Source organism: Botryllus schlosseri, chromosome 11 (assembly GCF_051294905.1).
Source record: "Botryllus schlosseri isolate E-star chromosome 11, Bs_hap1, whole genome shotgun sequence".
Classification (NCBI taxonomy): domain Eukaryota; kingdom Metazoa; phylum Chordata; class Ascidiacea; order Stolidobranchia; family Styelidae; genus Botryllus; species Botryllus schlosseri.
In genome coordinates, this window is record NC_137246.1 from 22,668,721 (window position 1) to 22,682,648 (window position 13,928).

General features: G+C 39.6%; 2 protein-coding genes across 3 annotated transcripts in view; one reads left to right on the forward strand and one right to left on the reverse strand.

Moving 5' to 3' along the window:
- The first annotated feature begins 9,963 nt into the window (after positions 1-9,963).
- Positions 9,964-13,928, forward strand: part of LOC145450323 (uncharacterized) — a 142,798-nt gene continuing 138,833 nt past the window's right edge. Inside the window, exons 1-3 of one of the 2 annotated variants that reach the window (XM_080328839.1) lie at positions 9,964-10,229; positions 10,287-10,340; positions 10,719-10,827. In XM_080328839.1, coding sequence (XP_080184965.1) covers positions 10,019-10,229; positions 10,287-10,340; positions 10,719-10,786 — 333 coding nt within the window. In that variant the 5' untranslated portion in view covers positions 9,964-10,018 and the 3' untranslated portion in view covers positions 10,787-10,827. Of the gene's footprint in view, positions 10,230-10,286; positions 10,341-10,718; positions 10,847-13,928 lie in introns of those variants that run through there. The other variant, XM_080328838.1, reaches the window with a different exon arrangement.
- Positions 11,070-13,420, reverse strand: LOC145450319 (uncharacterized). Its single transcript, XM_080328833.1, has one exon. The coding sequence runs from the start codon at positions 13,277-13,279 to the stop codon at positions 11,501-11,503; it is 1,779 nt and encodes a 592-aa protein (XP_080184959.1). The 5' UTR covers positions 13,280-13,420; the 3' UTR covers positions 11,070-11,500.

A 13,928-nucleotide genomic window follows, 5' to 3' on the forward strand; every position in this document is an offset into this window, starting at 1 on the left:
AGATTCGTGCAGTAGAAAGTATTGAATTTATCTTTAAAAAACAAAAAATAAAATTTGAAAATTTTTCTGCCGATCCCATAAAATTGTTAGGCTGTCAGTAGAGCGATGATGCATACCAAATTTGGCTAATTCCAACCACTAGAAGCCAAGTTATTGCAGTAGAAAAATTTGGATTTGAATAAAATAGTATTTACGGGGACTAACTCATTGATATTATTTATTTCAAAATCATGGAATTAGAAATTTTTCTACTGCAATAACTTCGCTTCTAGTGGTTGGAATTGAGCCAAATTTGGTGTGCATAATCTCCACTGACAACCTAACAATTTTATGGGGTCGGCTGACAAATTTTGATTTTTTTTTAATGATAAATTCAAAACTTTCTACTGTACTGGTTGGAATGGAGCCAAAGTTGGTGTGCGTTTTTTAACCAACCTAGCAATTTTATCTAGTAGCCAGTGAAATCTGAAGGAAAAGTTTTTTTTTGAACAGCCCTGTTAAGATCAGTTGCGTTCTGCTATACGACGTTGATATTTTTTGACTCATCGCGAGCGCAAAGCGCGGTAGCTCACACGCAGTATTGGTGAGTGAGTACTGAGCAGGGATATTTCCAATAGTGGAGAGAAACATGCAGGATCTCGATCTTCTTGCAACAGAATTTTAAATTGTGTTAATAAGTTACACTTAGGTGAAAAAGCGTAGCGGTATACGTGTATCACAGCTGCAAAAGCAATGGGTTGTTTCGAGTTCGAGTCATATATACAGGGCTATAATCATAAGTGACAAAGGTCTCCGAGTCATAAGTCAATTTGAATTCTTGTTTGGACTCGAGTCAAGTCAAGTCATTTTCAATTCATCACCGAGTCAAGTTCAAGTCAGGATACAACGGGTCGCGTCCGAGTCATAGTGTTAAGACTCGAGTCCAAGTCTGTCGTCGTTCATACTAAGAGCACCATCACCGAGGTGATGGAAGCATCCATCGAAAAAAGATAGCATCAAAGATTTCAACTATAAATTAAATTTCCTGTGAAAGTGTTGCTTTTGAGAATGTCCCAGAGGTGGTCAAAGTAGTCAAGAAAGTTACTCAAGTAGAAGTAGAAGTAGCAAAGAAAAAAATATACTCAAGTATGAGTAGAAGTACTTCCTCCATAAGCTACCTAAAACTACTTGAAGTAGAAGTAAAATTGACTGACTTTAAATCTACTCAAATAAGTAAGTAGTTTTAATAGAGGCATTACTACACTTGCTTTTATGGTTCGACATGTATGTTCTGCAGACAAAAAACCTGAAATTAATTAGAACTCAAAGTATGATACTCCGAGTATCACACTAGGAATTGAAAGTGAAATACAAATACCACTTCTAAAATGCGGAAAATATGTTTCATGTCTTTTGTCCATAAAGCTTCAAAGGTGATCCGGTAAAACGTTCCAAAAAGCTGGATTTTCCAGACTAGCAGTACACGTCATGGGCTTCTAGATAACGATATGATAGGTAATTGCTAGATTGCGAAACGGTAATTTCAAACGTTATGGTGGGCAATGTTTACTGTGATGAAATATTTGATATGGGCGACAATGCGGTGTGAGCGGAACCATAAGCAATCCGGTACCTAAATTATATTCACTGATACTTTCGTGAAAACATATTTGCCACTCCATAACTACTGCGCACGAAGCGCAACAAAATTTCCGGGCTTCACTTGACTTTTATGAATATTAAATGTTGGTACTCCGTGAAAACAGCCCCAAAATTCCTCAGTCTATCTTTCGTATTGGGGAATTAAACTACTTCTACTTGACAAACTGAAAATAGCGAAAAGTAAGTAAGTAGATCACAAAATATTTCGAAGTAGAAGTAGAGAAAATCAGAACTAGTTGAGTAAGTACCAGAAGTAGAGGAAAACTACTCGAGTACTTCCAAAAAGTAGAATTACTTCGTTACTGACCACCTCTGTCTATAACGTCGTGTGCAATTTCAACATTGCCTCTAATTATGGATTGCTGGGCTTGACACCTAGCTAGCAAAGCTATTTCTTAGATCAGGCGATATGTCTAACTCCAGAAGAAACTGTCGTTGTATCATTTTAAGCTTCTACGCTTCTTACGAGAACTGTACTTCGACAAATATGACACATCGGTTTTCCCTTGATATCAGAGAAAGCGAATTCATTGTGCCACGCAGAGTTACAAACCCAGTATTTGCCGTTTAATTTCCTGCTCCTTGCTCTTGTTTCTGTTCAAACCATTCGCGGTGAATGAAACAGTCTCTAAAAATGTAGTAGGCTACATAGCGGGATTCTCCTGAACCAGACTCCAGCCGAGTACCCGATTCAAAACAATAACAATCTAAACTCGAGCATAAATCAAGAAACCAGAACACATCAAAGAATGAGTTATGAAGCGAAACAGAGTCGGTGCGATAAGAGAGCTAAGTAGCTAAATCAACATCTAACAATACCGTGCCAGTAATAATTGCGTTCATAATGAAAGATGTCGCGGGCCGCAAAATAAACGTCTGCGGGCCGCGGGTTGTGAACCCCTGTGCTAAGGTGTCGGATAAATTTCGTCAATTCACAATTACTACAAAAACTACTTGAAGTAGAATTGACTGACTTTAAATCTACTCAAGTAAGTAAGTAGTTTTGAAAACAGTCATAATTCGTTCGCATGGACTGTCAAAAGCTGCAAATCGAGGTATGCGGAAGGTGCAAAGAGCTTGATTCATGGTATTGATGCATATCCCAGGAGGTATCAATTTTCGACAGAATATGCATTCTTTCGCATCATGGGATGCAAATTATAGTATTGATATGAAAATGCTATACTAATAGGCATACCATATTTTGGAAATCTAAAAAGAGGACACTTTTTCAGAAATTTGCGACTTGCAAAACAAACCGGTGAATTTATCCCACTTTGTGATCGGCTGACTAAAAAAAAAAAAGGTCATCTTTTCGCTCAGAGCTAACATCACCGTTTTTCACTCCGAAATACCCGCCGGAGCTTCGCTTCTGTGCTAATTTGCGGCATATCACTCGCAATTTGCTCTAAATCTGACCAAAATTTTCAAAAAAGAGGACAAAATCTCAAAAAAGAGGACAAAAGGGCGACCTCCGAGGACACTTTCAAAAAAGTCAAAAAAGAGGACAAATCCTCTTAAAAGAGGACGTATGGTAAGCCTAGATACTAATCCTTTGTTTACTAGAAAATCCCGTCTTAGTGAATATCATGACATTGCGCTCTTTCCAAGTTTAGCGAAGAGCGGAGAAGTTGTATCGGATACGGTTTCAACACTTTTGCGCGATTAGTATACGTTAATAACAAAATATTGTGGATCATAAAATTTATGTTTAGCGTAGCTTAATTTATTTTCGGAAAATAGAAGCATTAGGCCTACTATACATCAGAGTTGGATCAATTGTAATTTGTAATTGTAATTGAGTGTAATTAATTACATTTTTCAATGTAATTGTAATGTAATTGTGATTGAAGCATTTTTATTTTGTGTAATTGTAATTGTAATTGTAATTGGACAAAAATTTTGCTCAATTACAATTTCAATTACATTAAATTGCTATTGAGACCTGACAAGCACAACATAAAATAATTGACTTATAATGCATTCTCTTTAAATGTCGACAAGGAATTTGGTGGATCCATTCGCGGAAGCCCTTGACTTGGCCCTTGCGGGCGAAGTTTTTTTTTATTTTTACCGCTATGCTGGCCTCGGCTGCCATTGTATACAATTTTTAGATTACTAACCAACGGATGGATTCGCAACACGTGACTCACGATTGAATACGCCGAGCAGCGAACTGCTGAGCCGGCTAAAAGCAGCAGAATTGATAGTCCCATAGCTGGCGATCCAAGCGTCGAAATTTGATATGTATGGTCCTAATCGAAAGCTAGTGTCGCACTGATTCCGCAATAAAATTATATTTCCAGGCAATGGTACCATCCCAAAATAGTCGTGAAAGTCTGGGAATCTGCATTGTTCTGAACAATCGCTGGGCGTAATTGGTAATTGTTGTGGCCATGCTGATGCAGCGCTCTCACTTTTCAGAACAGTCGGCCTTAAACGGCTATTTTGGAGCAGTTACATTGCCCTGACGAGATTTTTTTTGTATTTTCGGAATTAGTACATCAATAGCTTACGATAAAGACCAGATGCATCAAATTTGGACGCATGGATCGCCAGCTCTAGGACTACAAAGTTTGCTGCTCTTAGCCGGCTCTGCAGTACGTTTGTCGGTGCATTCATCCGTGACTCACATCTTGCGCATCTATCCGTGGGTTGGCAATCTACAATACGATTTCAGATCACGATACTGCATCGTTACTTCGTCTGGCTAACTAACCAGACCACTGGATATTATATAACGTCTTATCTGACAAAGCACGGTTTTGTTTTACTCCTCATCCTAATTCCTACGTCCCTCGATAAAATTAATATTATTTTTTCAATTATATACTATATACGCACATCCAACACGTGCATATATTATAATACTTTTTCAACGACATACTGCACCCTATCCTTAATCCTAGCCCATAGGAAATTAGGTAAATAACATTTTACATTTCCAATTACGTGAGCCATAATTACCGAGCATACAAAACACGCTTTTATTACGTCACAATGACATCTTACATAGCATACTATGTACGCACATAAACGCATTTATTACTGCACAATCTGAACTAGACTTGAATTGTTGTTAAATACGACGCTACGGTTGTCAAGGAGTACGGTTGAATTTATGATTATTCAATTACATGTTCAACAGCAGCAATTGTAATTGTAATTGTAATGTAATTGAAGCATGCAAGGAGTAATTGTAATTGTAATTGTAATATGATATTTTTAGCATGGAGTAATTGTAATTGTAATGTAATTGAAACATGCATGAAAGTAATTGTAATTGTAATTGTAATTGATCTGAAATAATATAATTGATCCAACTCTGCTATACATTTACTTTTATACTTCAACAATCAACATGTATGTTCTGCATACAAAAGAACTGAAAGTAATCAGAACTCAAAGTATGTACTCGGAATTGAAAGTGAAATATAAATGCCACTTCTAAAAAGCGGAAAATATATTTCATGTCTTTTGTCCATAAAGCTTCAGAGGTGATCTGCTAAAACAGGTGTAACTTTCAAAAAAGCCGCATTTTCCAGATTAGCAGGACACGTCCGTATCCGGACAATACCGAGAATGCTATTACCGAGAATGCTATTACCGAGAAGGACAATACCGAGAATGGACATTACCGAGAATGGACAATACCGAGAATGGACATTACCGAGAATGGACAATACCGAGAATGGACATTACCGAGAATGGACAATACCGAGAATGGACATCACCGAGAATGGACAATACCGAGAATACTATTACCGAGAATGGCTATTACCGAGAATGGCTATTACCGAGATTACTATTACCGAGAATGTCTATTACCGAGAATACTATTCCCGAGAATGACCATTACCGAGAATGGACATTACCGAGAATGCTATTACCGAGAATGGCTATTACCGAGAATGTCTATTACCGAGAACGCTATTACCGAGAACGCTATTACCGAGAATGTCTATTACCGAGAATGCTATTACCGAGATTGACCATTACCGAGAATGGACATTACCGAGAATGCTATTACCGAGAATGGACACTACCGACAATACACTTTGGCGCACTAATGCTCGGCGACCTCACGTCCAAGAGACCACCCGAGGGTGTCGACGCGATAAGCCAGTCTTCAGGATTACCGGACCACGACCTAACATCGACCTCGCCCTCCGCCACATGCCACCCCATTTTGTCGCTTGCGTCTTATATTCTCTGCATTACTTTTCATTCAGTGTGCATGCCTCTTATTTACTTCGCCTAGGCTAAGGTGGGTGTCTGATCTTAATGGCTACTCCAAGTTGTTTCGACACCTTCCTTCACATCTTTTCATCGTATCGCAGTGATGTTTTGAAACGATGAAAATATTAATAAACCTGACTGACTGACTGTTCGGTACCATAGTCATACACTGTCAGTTCCATCAAATATGTTACGATGATATGGTAATATACATTCTCGGTAATGTCCATTCTCGGCAAAGTCCGTTCTCGGTAATGTCCATTTTCGGTAATGTCCGTTCTCGGTAAAAGCATTCTCGGTAATGACCATTCTCGGTAATAGCATTCTCGCTAATGTCCATTCTCGGTATTGTCCATTCTCGGTAATGTCCATTCTCGGTATTGTCCGTTCTCGGTAATGTCCATTCTCGGTAATAGCATTCTCGGTAATGTCCGTTCTCGGTAATAGCATTCTCGGTATGAGCATTCTCGGTAATGACCATTCTCGGTAATAGCATTCTCGGTATTGTCCATTCTCGGTAATGTCCATTCTCGGTATTGTCCATTCTCGGTAATGTCCATTCTCGGTAATAGCATTCTCGGTAATGTCCGTTCTCGGTAATAGCATTCTCGGTAATGTCATTCTCGGTAATGTCGATTCTCGGTATTGTCCATTCTCGGTAATGTCCATTCTCGGTATTGTCCATTCTCGGTAACGTCCATTCTCGGTATTGTCCATTCTCGGTAATGTCCATTCTCGGTATTGTCCGTTCTCGGTAATGTCCATTCTCGGTAATAGCATTCTCGGTAATGTCCATCTCGGTAATAGCATTCTCGGTAATGTCCATCTCGGTAATAGCATTCTCGGTAATAGTAGGGAACCGGACACGTCATGGGCTGCTAGATTAAGATATGATAATGGTAATTGCTAGATTGCGAAACGGTATTTTCAAATCTTATGGTGGGCCATATTTACTGTGATGAAATATTTGATATGGGCGACAATGAGGTGTGAGTGGAATCAAGCAATCCGGTACCTAAAAATTTTCACTGATACTTTCGTGAAAACATATTTGTCACACCATATATAACTACTGTTCGCGAAGCTGAACAAAATTTCTGGGCTTTACTTGACTTTTGTGAATATTAAATGTTGGTACTCCGTGAAAACAGCCCCGAAATTCATTAAGCTATCTTTCGAATTGGGGAATTAAACTACTTCTACTTGACAAACTGAAAATAGCGAAAAGTAAGTAAGTAGATCACAAAATATTACGAAGTAGAAGTAGAGAAAATCAGATCTACTTGAGTAAGTACCAGAAGTAGAGGGAAACTACTTGAGTACTTACAAAAAGTAGAAGTACTTCGTTACTGACCACCTCTGGTTAGACGCATCGTTCAAATTTGCTTGGAATATCGCTAAATCCAAGAAATCTGCTAGAGAAGGTGTGATTTCAATAACATCTTAACACGCTGTGCGAATATTTGCTGTTTCCGGATCTTTGCAGCAAGGACAATATCCCCTGACAAATTTCGAAGCTAAAGTTGTCTGATTCAACCGTGACCAGAAGAGTAACAGCAATGTCAGTCGATCTTTTATCGCATGTTATGAAACATGTTGCCGAGTAGACTACTTTAACCTAGCATTGGGCGAATCCACCGATTCTGCAGACATTGCATAGCTAATTATCCGGGTACATTTTATCACCGTGGCCATATTTGCAGAGGAAATGCTGGATGCTCAAATGTGGGGAGGGGACCAGCGAAAAACTTCAACTTGACAAAGCTGACTTATGCAACTATTGGTGCAGTGCCCCCGCCATGAAAAGAAATGAGAAGGGTTAATTGGTATGCTCAGAAATGACTCCGAACGCCAGACATCTTCTCGTAAAACTGAGAGCTCAGTGTGATAATGGCCTCTGTAACGAAAAAGTTGACGTAGTTAGGCTATATACTTGCTCGCTCGCGCATTGAAACAAAAAGTTCGGTTCTCTGGCGGAAGGGGTTGAAGGTGAATAAACTAGGCTTACCATACGTCCTCTTTTAAGAGGATTTATCCTCTTTTTTGACTTTTTTAAAAGTGTCCTCGGAGGACGCCCTTTTGTCCTCTTTTTTGAGATTTTGACCTCTTTTTTGAAAATTTAGGTCAGATTCAGAGCAAATTGCCAGTGATATGCCGCAAATTAGCACAGAAGTGAAGCTCCGGCGGGTATTTCGGAGTGAAAAACGGTGATTTTAGCTCTGAGCGAAAAGATGACCTTTTTTTTTGGTCAACCGATCACAAAGTGGGAAAAATTCACCGGTTTTTGAGAATTCTTCTCCGGTTTTGCAAGTCTGAAATTTCAGAAAAAGTGTCCTCTATTTAGATTTCCAAAATATGGTAAGCCTAGAATATACCGACTAGCTAGGCAACGAATGCACTGCACGCTCAATGAAGGGATTTACTTATGCCACTGGAAGATACATATTATCAAGATACATATTAACAAGGGAAGTTGAGAACCCCTTTAGCAGATACTGTTGCAGCATTTTGATGTCAACTCATCAGCAATGACCCATAACGGTCACCCTCTCAACTGCTAGTCTCGGCATCTCGTTCAGTGTGCGCTGCTTCTTCGCCGGATTTCACATTTCTTATGGTTAATTGATAATAACATAAGGCTGACGTTGGTCGTTGACCTGGGTTCAACGTATAGTGTTGTAGAGTTACCAGTAAGGTTATATTATACTTCGTCTGTAATAGATGTTGGTCGTCGTTATACCCGAAATCGAATGCATTGATTCCGAAACTTCTCGTTCCCTTTCTCGCCAGCCAAGTTGCAAACAGCAGCACAGCATGCTGCAGTAAATCAGCTGAGTCTGTCTTTGCTAAACTGGTAAACAGCCGCTACCGTATGAACTGATTAGGCGACCACAACCTGATTCATTTCAGGCTATATAGTCCCAATCCCGCAGAATTCATCTGCCTTTTACATTCTCTGCTTTACTTTTCATTCAGTGTTTATGCCTCTGCTCTACTTTTCCTAGGCCAAGGTGGGTGTCTTATCTCAAAGACCACTCCAAGTTGTTTCGACACCTTCCCGTCTTTTCATTGTATCACATTTTTGTGGTGTTTTGAAACGATTAAAATATAAATAAACTAATACTGAATTTTTTTGCAATAAATTGAATTGAATTCAGTTGTGCAGTTTTTGGTTGTTTTTGAATAGCTTTCTTGTTAACTGGTATACAGTGTTGAAAGGTAAACAAAAAGCTTTACTTATTGATATTGAAGATTGTTGATTTGAAATCCTATTTATAATTTCCGTATTACAATAGAATGAAGCGACTCCTATCAGCTGTGCTGATCAAAGTGCGCTGCAGCTATATGTAGGTCGTTATGCCATGATATTAGTGACAATTCATGTGTATGCTGGCTGACCGGGAAAAAAATCGTCGATTCTGAATCCTGTACAACGCTTCGAGTCTAGTATCACTTATTATGACATCATAAAAGTTTGCAAGATGAGGGAACTTGAAATTTTTATATCACAATGATTATAACGCCAGTTTTACATAACAATAAAGATATTGGCATTTTTTCGACTATACCTGTTAATTGTATGTACTTTGTGACACTGCTAGGGTTGATCACAAATATGACATTTCCATTACCATGTGGAGCTTCCTACTACGTGTCTTGTAATCTGCGATATCACCAATCTAGGTTCCAAAGATTCCACAGTGGAAAGTAGTCTCGAAACTATTATTCTTGTTGATAAACTACCTCCTAGTGGCAAGGAGCGTACAATTTCAGTACTCAAAAATAAAAATCTCTTCATTACTAGACTTCAATCATTAGAATATATATTCGATTTAGATTGGAGTACACGAATCATTGTGCCCGACCCTATTCATATGTATATTACAAGGCATGAGTAACATCCCAAGTTAACATTACAAGGGGAAGTGGGCAACCTTATGGTAGCGAATCTATTCCAGAATACCTCGAATTCTGTACATAATGTACTTGCAGAAATTATGATGAGGAAGTCATGTTGAAATGCCAGAATATGGAATCGCTGTACTACGGCCATGGCAATACAAGTAGTCCTACAGGTGTGCCGACCAGCTAACTACAATGTCTTGCGTATGAATTCACAGGGTAAAATACAATTGAAATGGGTAAATATACGAAATATACCAGCAATTACCCGACCAAATATGCGTCATGGATGTATCCACCGAAGAACGTTGGATTCTTTCAGTACGTTTCAATGAACTTGAGGGGTCTCTACAGAGCTAATATCGGCGACTGGAAGACGCAGTGGTCCTTCGGTGTTGCGGCCCTAGCTGTGACATACGCCTGGTACAAGGCTTCTATGGCATCCAGTAAGATGGAACATTTTATTGATTATTGTTGCATTGTTAGCATATTTTTGTTTCCAGGGGGTTCTAACTTCAGTAAAAGTATCAGAGACGAAAAAGGCAATTGGGTTTATGGTGAGTTGTACCTTTGTTTGTACATGCTTTGCTGACATTGACGTCTGAATTGACCTTTGTCCAATGACCTCTACCCAAACTCGTGCTTTACGATCAAGTTCCACCAGACCTTGATTAGGATATTATTTCTTTTAAGCAAGTTTTAGGTTTCATTAATTGATAATACGTAACCGGAATTTGGTTGAAATTCCGGCTGTAAGAGGCTCATATAATTAAGGTAAGCCTGGTTTGTTTGAATTCAACCAGTTTTGATAACACCGAAGTGGTTGACTTGCATGGTAGGCAGCCCATATTTATCAGTTTGTGCTTCGACTCTTGAAGAATAACATTTGCAATGAAATTCTACGTGTATCAACTCTTAATATTCCTCTTTTGCAGGACCTCCATCTCAGAAGTTTCTGGATGAACTTCATGAACATGAAATCCTGCATGCCCCTCATAAATGAGCGTATTTGATATTATTTCGTGTAGATGATTGTGAATAAAGAAGGATTTTGGCGCAACAATCGTGTGCTCATTTTCATCTAATGTCATGTAAGACTGGTAAGCAATTAGACGTGCTGGAACTACTGGAAGCGTAAAATGAAATGTTTGTAAATTTCCTCGAGAAGATGAGTCATTGACTGGTGGCAGATTTCAGAATTGTAGGATGCATTTCGTACAGACCTACACTCAAGCCACAAATTGATCCATCTTTGTTGTCCATTATCTCCCATTGATGTACTCTGATATAGTGGCCTTGTTGCTCAATTCTTTAAATTTCAGTCGTGATAGTAAAGCAAATCTATCCAAATACTAAATTCTACTTCAAAAATTTAAAGCACGTAGGTAGTCGATACTCAAAAACTTGGAGAGTGAATAATCCAAAACTATAAATCACTTGAGCAAACTGACCCCTCCGATGTAAAGCATATACATAACAACCAGTAACTGTACAAAATAAGCTCGCAAAATATTAGAAATCAAGGACTGCAAGTGTTAAGAAAAATGGTCACAAAGCAGCAGCAAATACTGTACATAATTCTAGATGCATATAATCTCATTGGCAGATATTCATTGAACTGGACACATCATTGTGTAAACTCAGTACTAGCAACACTATTAAAAAATTCTGTGTATCATTGTCTGCAAAAATAGGAAGAATGTCTTCAGATGACGCCTTACACATCCTCAGCCGGTACGAGGTTGGCCAAATCCGGCCTGCTCATCACTTGTGACAGTAAGCTTCTCAAAGATGCGCGAGTGAACGGGTAGGGTGCCTGCGTTCGTAACCAGTGCACCAATACAATATGTGCCGGATACAATCTCTCCCTGCGATGTGTCGCAGCTTCAATTTGCATCACATCCTCGAAAGACATTGCAAGGGCTGAAGCCAGACCTCTCCAATCCCCATCGGCCACTGTTTCATTTTCAAGTCCAAGTACAATCGCTATATATGCCGAATGAGGCAGTCCCAAGCTTACATCAATGTTATCGCCATGGTTATGGTGCAAAACCAAGTCAATGGTGACTTCAATGTTTAAACTGTTCTCATATCCAGGCAGACGGGCTTCAGGGTTAGGATCTAGCGGCGGTAAAGTTTGGTTGCGAAGTGCGCGCTCTATTAAATCTACGGAGTGATCGGTTGGAGCTGTGATGGGGATATCACGAGTAGGCAACTCAGGAACTGGTTCCTCGTGTAGAATAGTTGATAGTACTAAATCTTGTGACTGCATTGAGGACATAGGTGCAGACATATTTAGGTCGTCTAAATTTACATAAGGACTACTGCTACCATTCAATGAGACACCCAGGCTCAACGATTGAGTGTCTGTGGTGAGTTGCGTGCAATTGGAAGTGTGGAATCCCGAATCGACGGACACAACTGTGTCACTGGCTTTTTTCAAATCATCATCCTGGTCTCTGGGTGGGATTTGAGGCGGGCGGCCTCTGTGGTTGTGAGTCTGCGGAGCATTGTTGGCGCGTGTTTGGGGCAGTTCGACTCTAGGAAGATGTGTACCTTCTCCGTTTGTGTGTTGACGTTGGTCTGATTTGGGGAGTTGGCTTTTGTCGGTACTTCTTTGAAGGTTTGGGACGTATGTATTTGTTTTTGGACTTTTGCTTTCATCTGGTAATTTTTTGAAACTACTTGCTTGCATGTCCCTCTTTGGCTGTCTCGGAACTTTTACCAAATTAGGATTCTGGTAGAAGTCCAAACCGATCGGGTGGGTCTGATTGACGCTGTTGATGATGCTGGAAAGGCTCTTGCCACATTCGAGGATGAAACACAACCTGTCATGGTGGTCTCTGATATCAAGTAGTGCACGGACGCAAGGAGATCCATCCGGTAATTTCTCTTGCTGTTCTTCAACCTTCTCGATCATTTCGGTTTTATATTGTTTGTGTAAAAGGACTTTTCCTTTCATACTACCATTAGAATTATGGAGACTGAAGCATACGCTTGTATTTGCTTTACTGACATGCAGAAATTTAGTGTCATTGATCGCCAGAATCTTCCATCTGTACATATATCGCATTGCATTTGTTATTTTATTGTACCATGTTTGTATAACGTCATGATTTGCATTCGTCATGGCAATGATTGCATCTTGGAATATTATATGCTGGTCTCTTAGTATGATACAGATGTACCTTTTCATGCCATGCTCGGTGATGTGCTGTCCCTTTTCCAGTCCACAGAAATTTTCTTCCGTGAAGTGAAACGTCGCTTTCAACTTCAAGTCCTTCTTCGCTAGCATTCCCAGTTTCGGATTCGTCAAGCTGAATTTGAAAAGGGTGATTTGACACCAGCTTATTTGTCTTTCGTCCTTTCCCGTGAGTAGTTCGCCCCATCGCATTTTACAACGTGTGGAACGTTTCTGATGCAAGATATAGCCGCATGATTTCTCGTCGGCTACAAGATCGAGTGGAGCTGCGATTTTCGATTTAGGCCTAGCCATACTTTCCCAGAATACTGACTGAGAAACAGTTCGCAAATTAAACTACTTGGTTTCTTTCAAATTTGCCTGATATGAGGACAAAAGATCCGTCGCTAGCATTCTGCTTGATCACGGACTAAATGTAAATGAGAAATGTAAATACAAAACAATCTGAGTCAGAATTGCGATGCCCTCCAGCGACATTATGGGAAGTGGTGAGGATAGACACTGGAAAATCGTCATGAAATATTGTAGGGAAAATTCAATTAATTACGGAGCTACTATATGCATGAAGAATATGCTGCTATGATATTGCGAGGAAGCGAGTTTACACAAACGAAGTAATATTTATGACTCACTCTGGTACCACCGACACCAGGGGGCAGAACGTCCATCAAAGAAGATCGCAGTGAAGAAAATTCAGACTGAAAATGGCCGTCTTTGTCCGAAAGTGGACGATTGATTTAGCATAAGAGGCTTCCAATGTCTAGTGAGGTTATCGCAAATGGTTCGAAGATACTCTTGACGTACCTGATCGAGATATGGCATATTCTTCATTCGAAGGAAAATTGTTGTTAGCAAGATGTCTGCCGATATAAATACATAGTAAACGTACGGAGTAGGGTTTGATTCGCCTCAGGCTAAAATTGTTCAGCTAGTACTGTCGTTT